An 18,810-nucleotide genomic window follows, 5' to 3' on the forward strand; every position below is an offset into this window, starting at 1 on the left:
CTATTCTGCTAATTTTTATACTATACATGTAATTGGTGAAAAGAACAAGAACTAAACCTTTGACTTAATGGTTTAAATTAAAAAAAATAACACTTCTCAAAGAAAAAATATTTTGTTTGCATATTTGTTAGTACTTTAGTGAAAAGGAACCTGACTTCTGGACATTGTCTATTACACTAATGTGATGGTTACAATGTTTTCAGCTATACACTATGTGCAGTATTTGTGCTATAGTTAGTGCTAAAGTTAACAAGTAAAACTTGCCTCTGAGTATAAATCAGTGACCCCGCGTCACCCGGGCAGTACAGTACGGTATTACGGTATACATAATGCAGTCTACTGGCTGAGTCACGGAGTGAAGAGCCGGTTCTTCTCTTTGATTACAGCTTCAGCCAGTTGCCGTCACCACGATGTTTCTGAAATCCAGCCTGAGAACCCTTCTGCCTATAACTAAGGGTCGGACGGGAGTATGTTACGGTCTGTATGTTATGGTCTGTGTTCAGAGTGTAATGCCCGGACTGACCACGGGTGAGATGGATCAGGCAACAAGTGAACAAGCAGTTCTCGAATGTGATGTTGGAAGGACTCGAGAGACTTAAATTGTAAAGAGCAGCTTCAAAATGGCTGGAATTGTGGGGTTTACAGTAGTCACTCCCCCGAATCTGAAGGTTGAGAAGTTCTCCTGTAGTTAGACATTCAGTTGCCGAAGATCAGAGTTTGGTTGCCCCCTCCGGCTGCAGCGCGGCTGTAGAGACAGAGGATCTGGCGTTACCTGCACCATCATCACTGTGGTCCTCTCACAACAGCACGTAATGAACCTTTTCACCTTCCTACTAGTTTAATTCATTTTTTCAACTAGTAAATGAGGAGGACCTTAAAGAAACGTTTAAAGAATTTTTCAATTATTGCTTCAACTTAAAAAAAAAGAAAATTCTACCTGGGAACCATAAAGCAGGTTAGCTGCTACGTAGAGAGTGGGGGAAAAAGTGTAACCACGATGACTATGTTTGTAGACTGTGTTTCAGATCCTACTTATCGCTTACCTGATCCAGTAGGAGGCCATTGCTGGGTCCTGACGGATGCCAGCACCTGTATACACAAGACACAAGTGCAGAGCAGGGTTAGGGTTAATAACTTTCGTAAGGAAAACATTACAGAAGTGGACACAATGCAGCGAGATTTATGGAAACATCTCTCTGGAAGCTTCAGAGCAGAAATCTGTAGACTATCACGGCCCCATTATTATAAATTTGCCCGCTGAATCAAAACATAAAATGTGATGGAACATTACCTCTCAGATACCTCTGCCCCACCACGTGCTGGGCACTGGAGTAACCCAAGTGGGCGTAGAAGTGGGAGACATGGAAGTGGAAATTCTCATACCAGATCCAGATATACAGCAGGCAGAGCAGAGCGCTGGATACGGTCAGGAGCTGCGGGAGAGTGCGGCAGGGTCACCCATAGTATACAGTTATAATCCGTTATCCTTTCCTTCTATGTAGGAGAGGTGGGTTGTCAGACATTTGCTACGGAAGCCACGACCAGAGGGTAAACGTGATGTTTCCAGAGCTGCACTCAAAATTCTGCAACCTACCTACAACAAATATGCTCTGCACAATATAAGATCACAATCATTCTATGTCACATCCGAACATTTACAAATATTTAGCTGCAATGGAATTTAACATTTTAATTTATTTATTTTTTTGAAAAAAAAAAAAAAGGAAAAATGTTGGAAATTAATATAATACAATTGCTGCAGCAAAAATTTATTACATTAATTTCCAATACAAATTGCTTACAAGCGCACAGAGGATACTTCGTTCTCCCTTTATGGTTTGCCAGTCTCCTAGCGTTCCCCATCTGATCATTTATATTATCACTTCATTTCTTTTATTCAGAGCAGGGATTAAACAAGGTGAACCCAAAAGGCTCCAAGAAATGAAAATCACATATATGTCATTGTTATTCTGCGCTCAATTCACATCCAAAGCAGAGATCAAAATAGAATTGGTCACAGATTACAGATTTTGCTTTCCCACATAACTAATTTAATAAAAGAGAATAGTAATCTATTTGGAGTAATCTAGTTACCCCCTAGCAGAGCTCACCTCCCATCGGTGCCACCTCATGCGCCCTTTCTCCACCGGCCTGGTCTCCATGTTGCAGCGCTCTCTCCTTTGCCGCATCATGTGTGATCTCTCAGAAGCCGAATGTCTGCATTTATAGCCGCTGCTATCCTTCTTCTAGTATGTGGCTGATGGACGAGTGATGGATGACGAGGCCTGGTGCAGAGATAAAGGGCATCTGTGTGTGCGATTAGTGACATTTATGTAGGACCACGGAATGCTGATGAGGGACGACATCTATGTCCTTCTATTCAGACAGCTGAGGAAAAAGTGTTTTATACTTTAAGGGTTTTTTTGGTTTTGACATTTGGATTTAAGATTGAAAAATAACATATGGAAATGACGTCCATTATGACTAAACATGGAGGCCATATGCATTAAACAAAAGAACTCTGATGGTCAAGAAAGCACTGATCATATGATCGCCTGGTGAACCATCATCGTGATGAAGCCATATTGGCCGATACAGTTGTATGGAGACTTCTCTACTGAGATCTTCAATTGCAAACGCTTAAAACCAAAACAACCATAATCTTGGATGCTGCAAAGGAAAGTAAAATAACAAAAGAACTACAGACATTTAAAAAAAACAAACAACAAACCTTTATTAGTTCAGCATTTAAAAAAATTGGAATACCCTGAATAGACTTATAACTCCCATCATTCTACACATTTGTAGTGTTTGCTGGTATTAGGACATCACTTTTATGGCCCATTGTTGTAAGCCTCACATGGGAGAATCAAGTATGGCGCTTCGATTCACAACTCTAGTTCCAAAATATTTCAGAAGAAGCTAAAAAAAAAATGAAAAAAAAAAATCAACATGGCCTCAGCTGAACGGATGTGTGTGTCTCGGCCTAATGGGCCACAAAAATGGAATAATTAAAAGACTTCTGAACAGTGTGAGGCCGATGTCTGATGTAAGAGCTGCCGCTACAGATCTTCAGACATCAGCTCTTTGTCTCCTGAGACTACCTACCGCATCACCAAACCTTGAAGATAGCGGAGCCTTGATCGTGGAGCCCTCTGCTGACATGACCCTAAGCATAAGAGGGAATAGAGATTCGCAGGACCACAAGGGGACTTTGTCCAAAATGCCGCCTACACTCGTCAACGAGAATTAATTTTTTTTAAATGCAATGGAAAAAATGTCCAATGTACAACTTCTGATCCATATTCTACTGTACGTTCTACTGTTAATAACAGTGTCATGTTCATTTCATCGGCCATTATGGGAGCAGGCAATCTTTTGCTTCCTTCAGAGGAAAACCAATAAGAATACTGGGAATGTGTTTATATTCCCAGAACAAAACTGCTCCTCTTAGTTTCACTTCCCAAGGTCAATCTCTAAATCTGCACAGAGCAAGAAACTTTCTGAAAGCTGAGAAGGGGACATATAAGTGAAGAAAAGTGTTCCAGTATTTTACAGGTCAGAGGACAATCCACAGAAAATCCAGGCATTCACGTTCCCAGCAAAAAGCGCCTTCCTTTCACTTTCCCGTCATCGTGGACTAAATTTACACAAGACGTTAGGACTCTTTCTAAAGCCCTGGGAAAGGTGTTGATAAATGAAGGTACCGCCATGGGGCAAACGATAACCCTGCTGCTTCTCTTCCTCGGTCATACATGTGAGTGTTGTAGTTACTTGTCTCACCCTGCTTTATAGATCTTGTTTACCAGATCCCTCAGTGACGGCAGCCATAACCCCACCCTTATCTCACTCTATTGTCTTCTAGTTATATTATAGCTAGTGATTGTAACAATGTAACCTGGACTTATACAAGTATTGCAGATGAACTATTAGGTTCAATTTGGTGTGTTACAGCCTTGCTAACTAATGATACCTTGTTGTGTAGTGCTGATGATCAATCATATGCATCATTTTAAGAATTATACAATAGAACTTATTAAGTGTCAATTTAACCTGTACTACATTTGTAAATTTATTTCTCTTAGCTATTCCTTATTACATACTGTTTGTAAATCAACATATCAAATAAAATTATTACACATGTTCATTATTTATATACTGAGGTTGATATATTAATAGGACAATATGCTTGAAGGAAAAATGTTGCATTCAAAACTTTGTGTTGTACTGACATTTTTCCCCTAAGGTTGGGGTCACAATGGCGTATAATCGGTCTCATCTTCATCCAGGAGATGGACGATTTTTTTTTTCACTTGTCATCCATTTTTTTTAGGCTACTTTCACACTAGTGTCGTGTACTGCGCGACGCTATGCGACGTTGCAGCGCACCGACGCATAGTGTGCAAGCGCCGCACAACGGGGGCAGCGAATGCTGTTTTTCAACGCATCCGCTGCCCCATTGTGATGTGCGGGGAGGCGGAGGCCCGGCCGCGCATGCGCGGTCGGAAATGCTGCAGACGACGCATCAAAAAACGTTACATGTAACATTTTTTGGTGGCGACGGTCCGACACAACACGACGCAACCGTCGCACGACGGTTGCGACGTGTGGCAATGCATCGCTAATGCTAGTCTATGGAGAAAAAACGCATCCTGCAAGCACTTTTGCAGGATGCGTTTTTTCTGCAAAACGACGCATAGCGACGTGCAGTGCACGACGCTAGTGTGCAAGAGGCCTAACTCAGCAGCTATGAATCCTTTACACGACCATTTCGTTTCCTATGCTACAGAACTGTAATGTATCCGTAAAAATCAGGTGTCATACTGACGGCATCCCATTTTCCCCCTCACCCATCAGATTTTGAAGTCAAATCTCAGCATGCCGCAATTGTTTACTTACGTTGAATACGCAGATCTGCACGGTTTCATCGAATAACAATGCTCCAATCATATTTTTTTAATCAAAGTGCACTCGTCTGAGTTACACGCTAGTGGGAATGAGCCCAAGTAGAGATACTTCTTTCCCCATTAATATTGCTACAATACAATATAATGAACGATGTAAAAATTATGCCAAAAAAGTCAGAATTGTATATTTTTCAGCGAACTTGAACTTTTAGTTTTTCAGTATGTTTTATGAAAAAAATAATATCATTGAAAATGACAACTTCTCCTTGAAAAAATCAAAGCCACGAACGGTCAAGTTTAAGAGGAGTAAAAATCAAATGCAAAAATAAAAATGCACTTAGTCAAGTCATGAAGGGGTTAAATCTAGTATCATTAAGAACTCAAGGCCTTTAAGGGGAATGTACAAGATGTAACACGACCAACACAGACTGTGCTTTTCTCCACTTCTTACAACATGACTATTTTCTGTGTTATGAGCATGCATGTACATTAAAGGAGAATCGTCATGTTGAACGCTGCTCCCTACTTGCAGGCAGCCGGTCATAGACCAGGAGGAGCTGAGCAGCTTCTTTCTGGCAGCCTTTCCACCTGCTCATTTGCTTATCATGTCCCAGATTGAACTGCTATTTTCATGTCCCCGATTGAACTTGCTATTTTCATGAACAGGAATTTCGGTGATTTAATGAATGGGGACTCACTAAACATGGCAAAAAAGCGGTTTACATGTGCTGGTGATCATGTGTGTTAAAATTCCTGTAAGTTTCAGTCTGCAATCTCTATTCCAAATAGGGTCGCAAGGGGCATAGCTATAATGTAGGCCCGGACATGAAGGGGGGTTTGGAAGTAGGAGGCCAGGAAAGGGTTAATAAAAGCTAAGGGGGCATGAGGTTAAAGTTCAGGTCACATGGGTTGGGACTCAGTATAGGATTGGGTAGGAAGTTGTGGGATGGAGTCGGGAAAGAAGTTTTAAAGTACCTTAAAAAGAAGAGGAGCATCCAGGATCATCATCTTCTTTGGATCCAGGACCAGTGAACATCACCATGGACCCATCATTAATGTCGTTCCTGGAGGCTGCAGCGGAGGCCTGGGAACGAGTGGCTACAGGACCAGCTGGACTAACTGGTAGGATGACACACTAACCCAAGCGCACCCGCCTGCCAGACGTCATTGCCCCCCAGAGCCCCGATGTCCCTCAAACCTCCCTGACAATTCTGGAAAGGGGAAGAGCCATTCACCCCCGTGACATGATCCTGGCCCTTTCTGTTCTGAATACTAGTCCCCACTGATACCCCACAACGGGCCTCGCCCACCATGGGCACCAACGGAGGGCTGTTCGAAACGGCTCTCCCAGTAGTATAGACTGGATGTGAGCTCTGTCTTTCCCAGTATTATAGGCTGGCTGCAAGTTTGGGCTGTCTCCCAGTAATATATAGTCCGGATGTGAGCTCTGTATATCGCTACAGACATCAAAGGCGAGAAGATATAGTGTAGATACCAGACTGATAGCCTGGGGGCAGCATAGGACCCTTGTGTGCCTGATGTATGATTGCCAGAGATAGGCAAATTCATATAATAGAGCCGATTTCTCCAGGTTGAGGATCAGGAATGAGCGCCATAACACACAGTGCTCTGCTTGACCATCAACATCAAACGAGTTAATTTGTTTTGTCTTAATTCTGGAAGATTTTGACACTCCGACCCATTCACTCTTCTAGGTTGTGCCCTGGAGATCACTGTTCCTTCCTCACAAGTTGGGATAGATCAGACTGATGTTCTTTTGCCTTGCACATTCGATGTGGAAACATTTCCTCTACAACTACAGGACTTGTCCATCTTCTGGCATTTTGGAGAAAATAAAATTGCAAGATACGACACAAAGACAAAAGGGTCTACTTCACGATTTGTCATCGATGAGCAGAAGGTCAAGAAGGGCGATGCCTCTCTGACCATCCAAAATGTGACCGTCTCCTACCAGGGCACATACACTTGCACTGTGGTTTACGGTCTTGACATTCAAGAAAAGAAAATTCAGTTACGTATGCTTGGTAAGCCCAGTATGTGATGGGTCCATAATTGGGGGAAAAGGTTATGTTGTCAGCTGCAGTGCATGCAATTTACCTCTGGTCTGTATTATTAGCCTGTTGCCTTTCATATGCCACCATAGAATTCAAGTATTTTACGAGGTAGTCACAAAGTTTTAGTCTTAAGGCCACGTTAAGGCCAAGTATTTGGTCAGTATTTTACACCAGTATTTGTAAGCCAAAAAATGACTTCAGACCTATTCTTGGAAATTGGCCAAAAAGGTTCCTATACATAATAAAGTTGGCTAGATCAGCACATAATGGCACAGGCCATTTAGTATATTTTCTGGCATAAATTATAATACATTTGTTGGGTCACACCCCTCTACTAAGCCACGCAAACTTTTTGAAAGGCGACAAGACAAAAGCATAAAAGTCAGAAATGTTTGTGCAAAATAGGTATGACCTCCACTATTCTTGACAAAAAAACACCAGTACACAGGCAAAGATGCTTAGGCTACTTTCACACTTGCATCGGTACTCGGCCGTCACAAAGCGTCGGCGCGACGTACCAACGGAAGAGTGTCCTTTCACATTTCCGTCTGCAGTCCCAGGGAGAGAGAAAGAAAGAAAGAAATTTCCTGCCGGGCATGCGCAGTTGGAAAAACAGGATACAACTCACAGAAAAAAGTTCCCTTGAACGTTTTTTCCCCAATGACGGGCTGCCAAATTCCGACGCAACCAGTGGACAACGGACAAAAAGTGTGGCCATACGTCACGATGCGTCACTAATACAAGTCTATGGGGAAAAAAACGCATCCTGCGGGAAAATTTGCAGGATGCGTGTTTTTTTCACAAAACGACGCATTGTGACGGGTTCTGAACAACGTAAGTGTGAAAGCAGCCTTACGTGTCCAAGGCCTCCAAACAATTGCACTATCCAAGGTGCAGCGGACCCAAGTAAAGATGGCAAATACACAGGTGCAATAATACCGATAAGGCAGCCAGTGTTTTTTTTGTCAAGAATAGTGGAGGTTTTTCCTCTTATGGTTTTTTTTTTTTAGACTAGGACTGGCAATATGTAAGGACCCTTGACGTGGGTTGCCAGCTTAAGTATTGTGGCCATAATATCAATCAATACCTTGCATTTTCTTTTTAAATCAAAACACCTAATGGCAAATAAAAGTGATTGTTTTACAGAAACTAATAAAATCTCTCTCCCCAGCGGCTCCGAGGGTCAGTATCACGGCTTCCAGGACTCCCGATGGTAACGATCAGATTTATATGTGTGAAGCAACAAACTTTTTCCCAGAAGAAGTGACAATGCGCTGGTTGTTGGACGGGAAGAGAATCGATTCTCCCCGACAGAGTAACCACAGATATTTCAATAAGGAGATTTATCATCAGATTCAGAATAAAGAGAACAACCCACCATCCCAGATTTCCTGTGAGGTCCAACATGAGGCATTAAAAAGTCCTATAAAGATAACAGAAAAAGTCAGACTGGAGCGTAAGTCGTTAATACCATTACTTTACGGTCAGGTTTCTGTACTCTCAGGCTATGTTCACAGGAGACGGTGAGCTGTGGTATCACCGATTGTGACTGGTGGATCCTGTAATCAGCAGTGTATGGAAGTGTTACCCGTCATTGTAATCCAGCCTCTGTTGATAAGGAGCCTGCTGAAAACTACTGAGAGGACAGGAAGTGTGTGTCACATCTGTGTCTGAACATGCTGCAAGAACCCCTGCATTGGCCGCTAGGTGGCGATAGCTTCCCCTTTGTTATTCACTTGTGTTTCTGCAGTGAGCTGGTAGGTAATTAGCTCTCTGCTGGGAGCCATGGTCAAGGCTCGCCTCTATATAATTCCCAGCTGACCGTAGCTGCCAGTTATTAGTTAGATTGTGTTCAAGGCTCTGACTGTGCTGTGACTTGGTTCCAGTTGTCTTTTTTGTGTTTCAAATCATTGTAAGTCTAAAAAAGCCCCCGTGGTCAGCGTGAAAATTGAAAGATTATTAAGGTTTTCTTTTTGTAAACATCGTGATATTCAAAAAAAAAATATAGCCAAATTAAATTATTTATATATACACTAAATATTTGGCGAGTGACCGAATCTGCATGATTTCAGCTCTGCAGGCCATTATTTTGGTTTTAAAATGAAACAAGTGTGATGCAATTGAAGTAGAGACGTTCAGGTTTAATTAAAGTGGTTGAACAAAACTATAAGGGGCTCAAAAGTAATTGGACAAATTAACGTTACCTTAAATAAAATGTTCATTTTTGATACTTTGTAGAGAATCCTCTGCAGCAACGACAGACTCAAGTCTGGACGTCACCATCGCTGGTTTCTTCCGTGTGAGGCTTTACTGCCTTTGATTTCTGTGTAATATTTTATCTTCATCTTTGAAATTCATCTCGATGGGTCCGACAGTCACAGTCCACCAGAACCTGATTATCCACTACAGGTTTTCACTAGTGTGCAGGCAGCAGATGCAATGTCTGCAAAACTAAATCCATTCAGTCATCCGCTGGCTTCATCCAAGATATAACATCATTCATCAGTTGCGATACCCAATAAATAGTTTATTGCATCTGCTGCCTGTCATTTAAACTCCAATACAGTGGGTGTACTATCCGAAAATAAAAAAAAAAAAAAGGATAGCAGAACATTTGTCTAATATCAGTAATAATAATGCCTCTTATTCTGGAGCCTCCAAACATTTTGTCGATATTCACAATGGTGACATTTCACACTTTGCGTTTTACGATTTTCTTCACTACATCATGGAGAGTGTTTTTCGCTTGGATGGATCTACTGACGGGGGTTTTTCTTCACCATGTAAAGGATTCTGCGATTATTCATCACTGTTGTCTTCCATGACGTCCAGGCCTTGTTGAGTTCCCGAGCTCACCAATGTGCTTTTACTTTTTTGCAGAATGTATGAAACGGTTGAATTTGCCACTCTTAAAATTTCTGCTCTCTCTAATGGATTTCTTTTTTTCAGCAAAATGATGTTCTGCTTCTTTTCTATTAAGAGCTCCTTTGACTGCATGATGTGGGTTCACAGTAACAGCTTCCGAATGCAAATGCCACACCTGTAGTCAGCTCCAGACCTTTTACCTGCCTAATTGATGATGGCTTAAAGAGGCAATAGCCCGTGCAGCCCATGAAAGAGCTTTTGAGATAATTGTCCAATTACTTTTGGTCCTTTTAAAATGAGGCAGCTACATATTAAAGAGCTGTAATTCCTAAACCTATTAGGATGTGAATTCAAATTAAAGCGGAGAGTCTGCACTTTAAGCCCATATTGATTATATAACTTTTTCTTGAATATGTTTTGGTAAACAGCCAAAATGTATGTCGCTGTTCAAATATTTCTGGAGCCAACCGATATATATATTTTAGAGGTTGCAGGCAGACAAGTCCTGGATGGAGTGTGTGTGTGTGTGTGTGTGTGTGTGTGTGTGTGTGTGTGTGTGTGTGTGTGTGTGTGTCACTGAGATGCCTAGCCTCAGTGATGCGAAACCCAGAGAGCAGACTGGCCTGGATTTTGGGTCCAGGTTTTAGGAACGGCTACTAGAGCTGGGTGGAACTGGCGGTCCCCATACCTCCAGTTTTAGGCCTTGGAATGGCCCATTCTAGACAGTTCAGCTGCATCATTCAGTATCTGAGTGTAGAGGTGGAAACATCTGAGACTTTGGTCAGTCGGCCAGAAACTGACCAAATGTGATTATATTTGGTGGAAGTCTGACTAGGTCTGTGAAACTGGTTTAGGATATAAGAACTGTATTTTATTCCTTAATGCCTGAGAAAAGCTGTTTAACCAAGAAAGTATGTTCCTGTATTAACACTACGAGCTGCCTAAAAGCAAGCGATACATACATACATACATACATATACACACACACACATATACACACACACAGAAGGTGAAGAGTAGAGGCTTATATCGATGGAAGAGGATGTGGCAGTCATGGTGTAATTTTTGCAGTAGCGCTATGTGTTATTTTTGCTTCTGTTTGTTCTTCCAGGTGACAGTAATAGTTGGTGGCATTTAGTCATCATCGGTGTCTTAGTAGGATTATTGGTAACGTCACTACCAGGACTCTGGTATTTCGTGAAAAGAGGTGAGATCCTACATTTGATGACACTTTTTTTTTTTAGATGATATATATCACTATATTGCTAGCACCGATTGTGGGTGTTAGAGCCGACACCTGCACCCGATCGCCACGGCGCTTAGCTTGAGGCCGAACGATCACTGCGCAGTACATATACTTCTTTAGGCTGGTTTCACACGTCAGTGGCTCCGGTACGTGTGGTGACAGTTTCCTCACATACCGGAGACACTGACTCACGTAGACACATTAAAATAAGTGTCTCTGCACATATCAGCGTGTTTTCACGGACCGTGTGTCCGTTTGCAAAACACGGAGACATGTCTGCTTTTCTCCGGCAGCACGGTCCGCAAAGCGTCCCACACACGTGCACAGGGAGAACAGTGTGCACGTACCGCCACAGGAGAAACAGCGCTACAGTTAAGCGCTGTCCCCTGCGTGTGGTGCTGAAGGCGACATTCATCTCTTGTCCCCTGCAGCGCTCGCAGGAGAAAAGAGATGAAAAATCAATTTTTTTTTGTTAAAAATAAAGTTTGGGGTCACCTCCCACGCGCCCGCCCGCTTGCAGAAGAAATACTCACCCAGCTCCCACGATGCCTCCTCTCAGCGCCGGCAGCTTGTTCTGTGTGAGTGGTCACGTGGTACCGCTCATTACAGTGATGAATATGCGGCTCCACCTCCCATAGGGAGCTGGGTGAGTATTTCTTCAGCAAGTGGGCGAGACCCCAAACTTTATTTTTAACAAAAAAAAAAAAATTTTGATTTTTCATCTCTTTTCTCCTGCGAGCTCTGCAGGGGACAAGAGATGAATGCCGCCTTCAGCACCACACGCTGGGGACTGCGCTTACTGTAGCGCTGTCTCTCCTGCACGGTCCGTGTGGTCCTCAGGCGGCACACGGGCGGGACACGGCTGCCGCACGTGTGCCACGTGAGCACACGGACACAGATAACTCCAGTACCGGAATTATCTGGACGTGTGAGACTGGCCTAATGTGGGACTGCAGTTCCCGCAGAGCAGTATATGTATGGTGCATGTCGGGAAGGGGTTAAAGAGAAATAATTCATTGTACAGTAAACTTCCTTTAATCTCCTCTCAACATGAGGATTTTTTATTTTCTTTTGCGATTTTATTTTTCCCTCCCCTTCTTTTGAGAACCATAATATTTTTATTTTTCTATCCACATAGCCATATAAAGTCTTGTTTTTTTCGCAGGACGAGTTATTTTGCCATTTTACCATAGCAGGTGCTAAAAACAACAAACAAAAAAATAGCAAAAAAATATTCTATGTTCAGTGAAATTAGAGAAAAAAAACAAACATTTTCACCATTGTTTTTAGGACGTTCATGACTTGTTAACCTGATACTTTAGGTCAGTATGGTTATGGTGAAACCAAACTTGTATAGTGTTTTTTCCTTTTTTAACATAAGAGATGGGAACATTTTTGATTTGTAAAAATTTGTAAAAAAATTGTTTGGTTTTCGAAATCCATGACTTTTTTCATTGATTGAGCTATACGAGAGCTTGTTACTTATTGATACCATTGGGGTATATACACCGTATGTGGTGATTAAACCCCCCCACAATTCTGGCCTATTTTTTTCACTTTACAGCATTTATTGTACGAGTTAGTTTCATATTTTGATCGTACTTTTACAGAGGTGATGATATTGAAGTTTTGTTCTCTTTATTTTAACAGGGATTTGAGGAAGGTGATTCACATTTTAAATTTTTTTTTTTTTTTAAAGATTTTTTTTCTTTATTCTGCTACTACTAAGGGCTTATAAAGACGACTGTATTTTTGGTCCAAGTGTGATCTGACAAAACATCGGATTGCACTCAGACCAATGTTATTCTATGGGGTGATTTTTTTCCTCAGAGTGAGCCCACCTGACGAAAGAAAATCACAGCGTACCCAGTTGCCTCCGTAAATCGGATCACACTCAGCCATGCAAGTCAATGAGTTGGTGGGAGAAAAAAAAAAAAAAATAAGACTCAACTGGGATGACATCTGAGCGCAGTCCGATTTTCACAGAGAATGGAGAATTTTCATTTCTATCTTCTCCATATCTGGTAAATCAGATCTCACTGTGACAAACGCTGATCAGACTATTGGAAGGATTTTTTTCGGATGTGAGAACATACAGGCGTGTAACCCTAGTCTAATACAAAAAAAATAAATTTCTCTGTAATTCCTACAGATTCCCAGAGGTTTCAGGTTGGTCACATTCACAGGGTGAAGACTGAGGAGAAAGTTACCTTTTACTGTACGGCTTCTAATTGTCCTCAAGACGTGCGGGTGACCTGGACGATCAAGGAGAACAATGGAGAGAGGATGGTAATCACAGATAATAACCAGGAAAGAGATGAAGAAGCTGTCCTCAAAGTCAGAAGTGACTACATTGTGGAAACAGAGCGATCAAACGAGGATAACCTCCATCATGCTATCTCTGCTCTGAGATTTACACCGGTTGTGTCCAAACACAAAGAGGTTGAGGTCTCCTGCCAGTTCCTCTGTAACGGGAGAATTTTGGAGAAGCGTCTGAAATGGAGCTTCAATTTCAGTAAGAGAAATCAAGGTCTTCCAAAGTGTTTCTTGTAAATTCCCAGTTGAGCTGCAGTAATAATCAGCAAGAATAAAATGACGAGAAGACATATTGACCATGATGAGACCTAGAAGCATCGTACTTATCATCGTAGTTATTATAGGATAACCATCTCCCCTGAAATCTAATCAAATCCAGACAGCTATTCGTCCCTTAATAACTCGATGGAGTTAAAGTACTGATGCAGAATCAGAGGGACGGAAACCATTCCAGGTCAAAAGAGAACTCATAGAAAATCTGGAAATTTGCACTTTCTAATCGTTCTAGTAATGTTATGACTCTTTCTAAAGCCTTGGGAAAGTGGCTTTTAAACGAAGGTACCGCCATGGGGCAAACGATAACCCTGCTGCTTCTTTTCCTCGGTCATACATGTGAGTGTTCTAGTTAGTTATCTCTCCCTGCTTTGTATAACTTGTACACAGCATCAGTCACTGTCAGCAGTCACATCCGCTCCCTTCTTGTTTTCCCACATCACATTTTACATCACATTGTCGATTACAATACAAAGCGTGTGTCTCATATGGTTCAGCTTATCTTGTTTTTGATCTCTGCACTGTTATTTTGTCAAAATCTTCAATTAACCTTGTAGTGCCTTATTTATATGGCTGCGAAATTGGTGACAGCGTCAGTTCTGCTCCATCTGTAACTGAATTATCGTGTGACATCTATTGCTTGTAATTATGTATATATGATATGAAAATCATTACTCACGTGCGATGCTTATATACCTACTTTCACATTCAATACTTGCACTTTATAAACCCCAAATGCAGACATTTTTTCCCTAATAAATTGGTTGCGACTAAAAACTTACAAGTTTGCTTCATCAACGTATTAAATTAATTAGTTATGTGAACCAAAACTGGCATCCAGCTCATATACAGGATAGTAGAACGTCAGCAAATAAAGTGCATGGTAATGTTTATTTGTTCTCTGTCACAAGGTTTTCTCTTCTGCTTTTGGTATTAATTAGTCTCGGTATTCAAGAGCCTGAGTTCACCGAATGTAAAGCCTCGCTGTTTAACCCCTGAAGGATGCAGGTTTTTTTTTTAATAACTATATATTTTTTTAAGCACATTCAGTAGTTCTTGATATGGTCGCTTCCTTGGCGCTTCTGTCAGACACCAATGGGTTGAATGGTGTTTTTTTTTTTTGTTTTTTTTTTTACAAGGACTGTGGATGTTAGGTGATACCAGGTATTGTACATACACTTGCTCAGATCATGGGGCACAAAGTAGAATCACGACACGTTTCAGAACCAAATCAGCTCTTTCATCGGGTGATACATAAAAATCATGCTTGATTCCCAACAAAATCCCATTTCTTGGAAACATACTATTCAATCCCCTGGTGTCAGACCACAGTGTCAAAGAAGCCGACCAAATCAAAAAGTTCTCTATGGGCTTACACCGTTCTCTTGAAGGACCTGCCGACTGATGATGTCCAAATTACCTGAACGAGTTGTTATTTGTGCAGTCAGAGCAACCCCCAAATCATCCCCAATGTGATGTCCTGTGAGCGCAGACGCTTTTTTGTTTTCTATTTTTTATTATTAACCTGAATATTTTAGTTTACATGTTGACAGGTCTGAAGGATAAAATATCAATATGAGATTAGTAGGGTTCAGACATGGCACTCGTGCTCCAACCAGCTGAAATCCTCCGGCAGAGGGCAGATATAAAGTGATGTACGGGGCAGAGCGCAGCAGCTATGCATGCTGCTCTGCAGCTCCGTTCTGTGCTTTATCTGCCATATTTGGCTGCTGCCGGGGCATTTTTCATCTTATCATTGGGTGTAATGGATGTCGGACTCCGACTAATATCATATCCTCATAGGTCATCAACAGTAAAGTGACGGACATTCCCTTAGAGAGATGATAATAATAATAATAATTTTATTTATATAGCGCCAACATATTCCGCAGCGCTTTACAAATTATAGAGGGGACTTGTACAGACAATAGACATTACAGCATAACAGAAATCACAGTTCAAAACAGATACCAGGAGGAATGAGGGCCCTGCTGCTCGCAAGCTACAAACTATGAGGAAAAGGGGAGACACGAGAGGTGGATGGTAACAATGGCTTTAGTTATTTGGACCAGCCATAGTGTAAGGCTCGGGTGTTCATGTAAAGCTGCATGAACCAGTTATCAGCCTAAGTATGTAGCAGTACAGACACAGAGGCTATTAACTGCATGAAGTGTATGAGAACATGATGCGAGGAACCTGATTATGTGTTTGGTTTTTTTTTCGAATGGGCCACACAGGGATGGTTAGGTAAATGCATTGAGGCGGTAGGCCAGTCTGAACAAATGAGTTTTTAGGGCTCGCTTAAAACTGTGGGGATTGGGGATTAATCGTAGAGATTATTATATTTACACTAATATGAAGTTTTTACTTTCACACCATTGTTTTATTTTCTTTTACCCAAGTTGTTGATGTGTGAAGTATGATGAGGAACGCAGGGGTGTGATCTACTCTGACGCTATAGGGAGTTGTCCCATAGCGGAGGATGGGTATCAAACTTATTTTCACAGTAGAGATCTATACAGAGGTTTACAGATGGAGGAGCGCTTTCTGAAGTAAGTAAACCCTTAAAGAGGTTGTCCAAGCAGATAATATTGAGTTATCCATGGCATATATAATCGGTGATATTGGTGGTGTTCTAACACCAGGTGACCCCCACTGATCAGGTGGAAACAGCTCCAGGTGTAAAGACAGAGCTGCAAAGTGTAGTTCCATTCAGTAAGTAGTGGCTGCTGCCAGGTTCTGCAGAACAGCAACTATTCTATTGATCAGTGGATATGCTGGGTATTGGACCACCACCAATCTCATATTAATGACATATCCTATGGCCAGACCATCAATATTTTCCACCCGGACAATCCCTTTACTGCAATAAGAGTTTATCTTTCACAATATACATTAATAAAGGGACCAAGCACAGTTCACACCTCCTCTTACCTCCTGCCAGGTTACATGGTCAAGACACCTCAACTTGATGGAGAAGTGAATAGTTAAAAAGGTCAACATGGGCAAGATGGCTGGAAGGGAAGGAGACCATTACACAATTTCTGATGCAGTACTGAGACAATAGAAGAAAATAAGGTTATAAAATACTGTGGATTATAAAATTATTTCCAGTCCATATAGCAGGTTCCGGAATAAGGGAGGTTAATGCAAGGAGTCAATATTCTTCATATTACAAGTCAGCTACTGCAGAGCCTCATTTTTAAAGCAAGTAGAACTTTGTAACAAGGTTTTACTGGCGTGAAGCTGAACGTTGGAAAATTTGCACCTTTCTAACACTTTCAATGACCTTACTACAGGCATCCTGTTACCACCTTTTACATATGGAAGGTGCTCATTTTCCAATAAAAATGTCTTTTTTTTTTGCTTTTTTTTGTAGAGATCAGATTTGTGAGTCATGAGAAATCTAGAGATGAAATCATATGCAAATCAGGCTGGAAATGCACTGGGGGCATTATTATGCATTTGGAAGAGGTAGAAGTACAATTGGAGCGCCCACCAGGGCAGTGGGGATACTCGGTACCGGACCGGTACGCACTGGGTACGCAGGACATGCGGATGTGTCGTTCTGACGTGCCCGCCGACCGCACGGGAACACAACTTGTTGCGCTTGCGCGGACGGCGGGGGTAGTCAAAACGACACATCCGCATGTCCTGCGTACCCAGTGTAAAAGACAGGTACGCATGACACATGCAGAAGTAGGTGGACTTAAATGGAAGAAGTGGGCGGGGCTTACCGGAGGAAGTACGCAGCCCTCTGCAAAGCCCCGGTACGCAAGTGTGAAACCGGCCTAAGAGGCATTGTCGAAATCTGTGTTAAACCCCTACAGCATTCTGTCTTCAGATTACATAACAAAAACCTGCTGACTGCTTCCTTTTAATGTCAAATAGAGTATACAATTCTTATTTTTTTTTATTGTGCAGGAATCTGAGCTGTGAATTTTACGCCTCTGAGTAAAGATAAAATCTGAGCAGAAGTTTTACATTTCACTCCAAAGGAAATTAATAACAGATGGAGTCAGAGTAAGGACAACAAAGGCTACGAGGAACATAAAGGCGCTACGCGGCGTATCCAGCCCAACAGTGACGGCACCGACACAGCTTTTATCGAGGTTACATTTATCAAGCCTTATGTAAAATATAGAAACAAAATATTATAAAGTGATTGTGGAGCACGAAGCACCGAATTCTGTAATAGAGAAGATCGACCTACGAGAGAGCTGTGAGAAACATGAATGATGTCCGTAAAGCACTGGGGAAATTAATAGCGCTATAAGTAAAATAAATAGTTCTAAGTGTCACGTGTCAGATAAATCGCATAGGTTTTAGAATCCAAAAACGGAAGATTTACATGATACGCTACATACTGTATATAAGCAAGATACTGGAGGCCGCAGGCAGACAGGAGACTGGGAAGCAGGTAGCAGAGGTACTGGAGGCTACAGGCAGACGGGAGACTGGGTAGCAGAGGTACTGAAGGCCACAGGCAGATGGGAGATTGGGTAGCAGAAGTACTGGAGGCCACAGGCAGAGGGGAGACTGGGTAGCAGAGGTACTGGTAGGCACGGTACTGTATAAGGAACGTGCCTCTGACTGCGGAGCCCTTAAGGGATAGCTAGAGGGGAAAACTGTGCAGTGCCCAATTCCCCCCTCCCACTACTTTCCCAGGTGATGTCATGATTGGGACGCCCAGCGGACCAACCGGGGAGAGGAGGGAAGTCTGGCCACACCCTCAGGGGTTAAATTCTAGTGCCGGGCCCGGATTCTCCCTCTTTCTCCCCGGCTGACCCTCGGAAGCTGTTGTCTCCCTGATCTCCTGACCGCTATGGCTGCCCCTACGACCGAGGCCCTACAGCGAGGAGCTGCACAGGAAGGTGAGCAATGGTCGCGATCCCCTAATTCTGGCCTGGGTGCTCACCTTCCTGTGCACTCTCCTCACCCCCTAGCCTCCCCGGCGTCCCCCAGGGCTCCGTCCCTGCACACCCCCTCTCCTGGAGTCTCTTTCTCTCCTGTCTCCCCAGGGCAGCTAACCCCCACTCATCTGCCCTTATTGTCCATCGCAGACCCCGGTCCCCCTGGGCCTCCTCTCTCAGCTCCGGGCGCTCCCGCTGATCATGGTGCAGCTGCG

General features: G+C 42.5%; 2 protein-coding genes across 2 annotated transcripts; one reads left to right on the top strand and one right to left on the bottom strand.

Moving 5' to 3' along the window:
• Positions 1-55: 55 nt before the first annotated feature.
• On the bottom strand, positions 56-13,442 carry LOC143785340 (uncharacterized). Its single transcript, XM_077274093.1, has 5 exons — positions 13,304-13,442; positions 2,112-2,285; positions 1,292-1,433; positions 1,044-1,089; positions 56-745 (listed from the first exon to the last, which is right to left on the bottom strand). Exons 2-5 carry the CDS (start codon positions 2,190-2,192, stop codon positions 697-699), a joined length of 318 nt encoding a protein of 105 aa, XP_077130208.1. The 5' UTR covers positions 2,193-2,285; positions 13,304-13,442; the 3' UTR covers positions 56-696.
• Positions 2,411-15,458, top strand: LOC143785338 (uncharacterized). The gene is made up of 5 exons (XM_077274092.1): positions 2,411-3,757; positions 6,623-6,952; positions 8,154-8,438; positions 10,959-11,054; positions 13,246-15,458. The coding sequence occupies exons 1-5, from the start codon at positions 3,712-3,714 to the stop codon at positions 13,644-13,646; spliced, it is 1,158 nt and encodes a 385-aa protein (XP_077130207.1). The 5' UTR covers positions 2,411-3,711; the 3' UTR covers positions 13,647-15,458.
• The last annotated feature ends 3,352 nt before the right edge of the window (positions 15,459-18,810 follow it).

Source organism: Ranitomeya variabilis, chromosome 7 (assembly GCF_051348905.1).
Source record: "Ranitomeya variabilis isolate aRanVar5 chromosome 7, aRanVar5.hap1, whole genome shotgun sequence".
Classification (NCBI taxonomy): Eukaryota; Metazoa; Chordata; class Amphibia; order Anura; family Dendrobatidae; genus Ranitomeya; species Ranitomeya variabilis.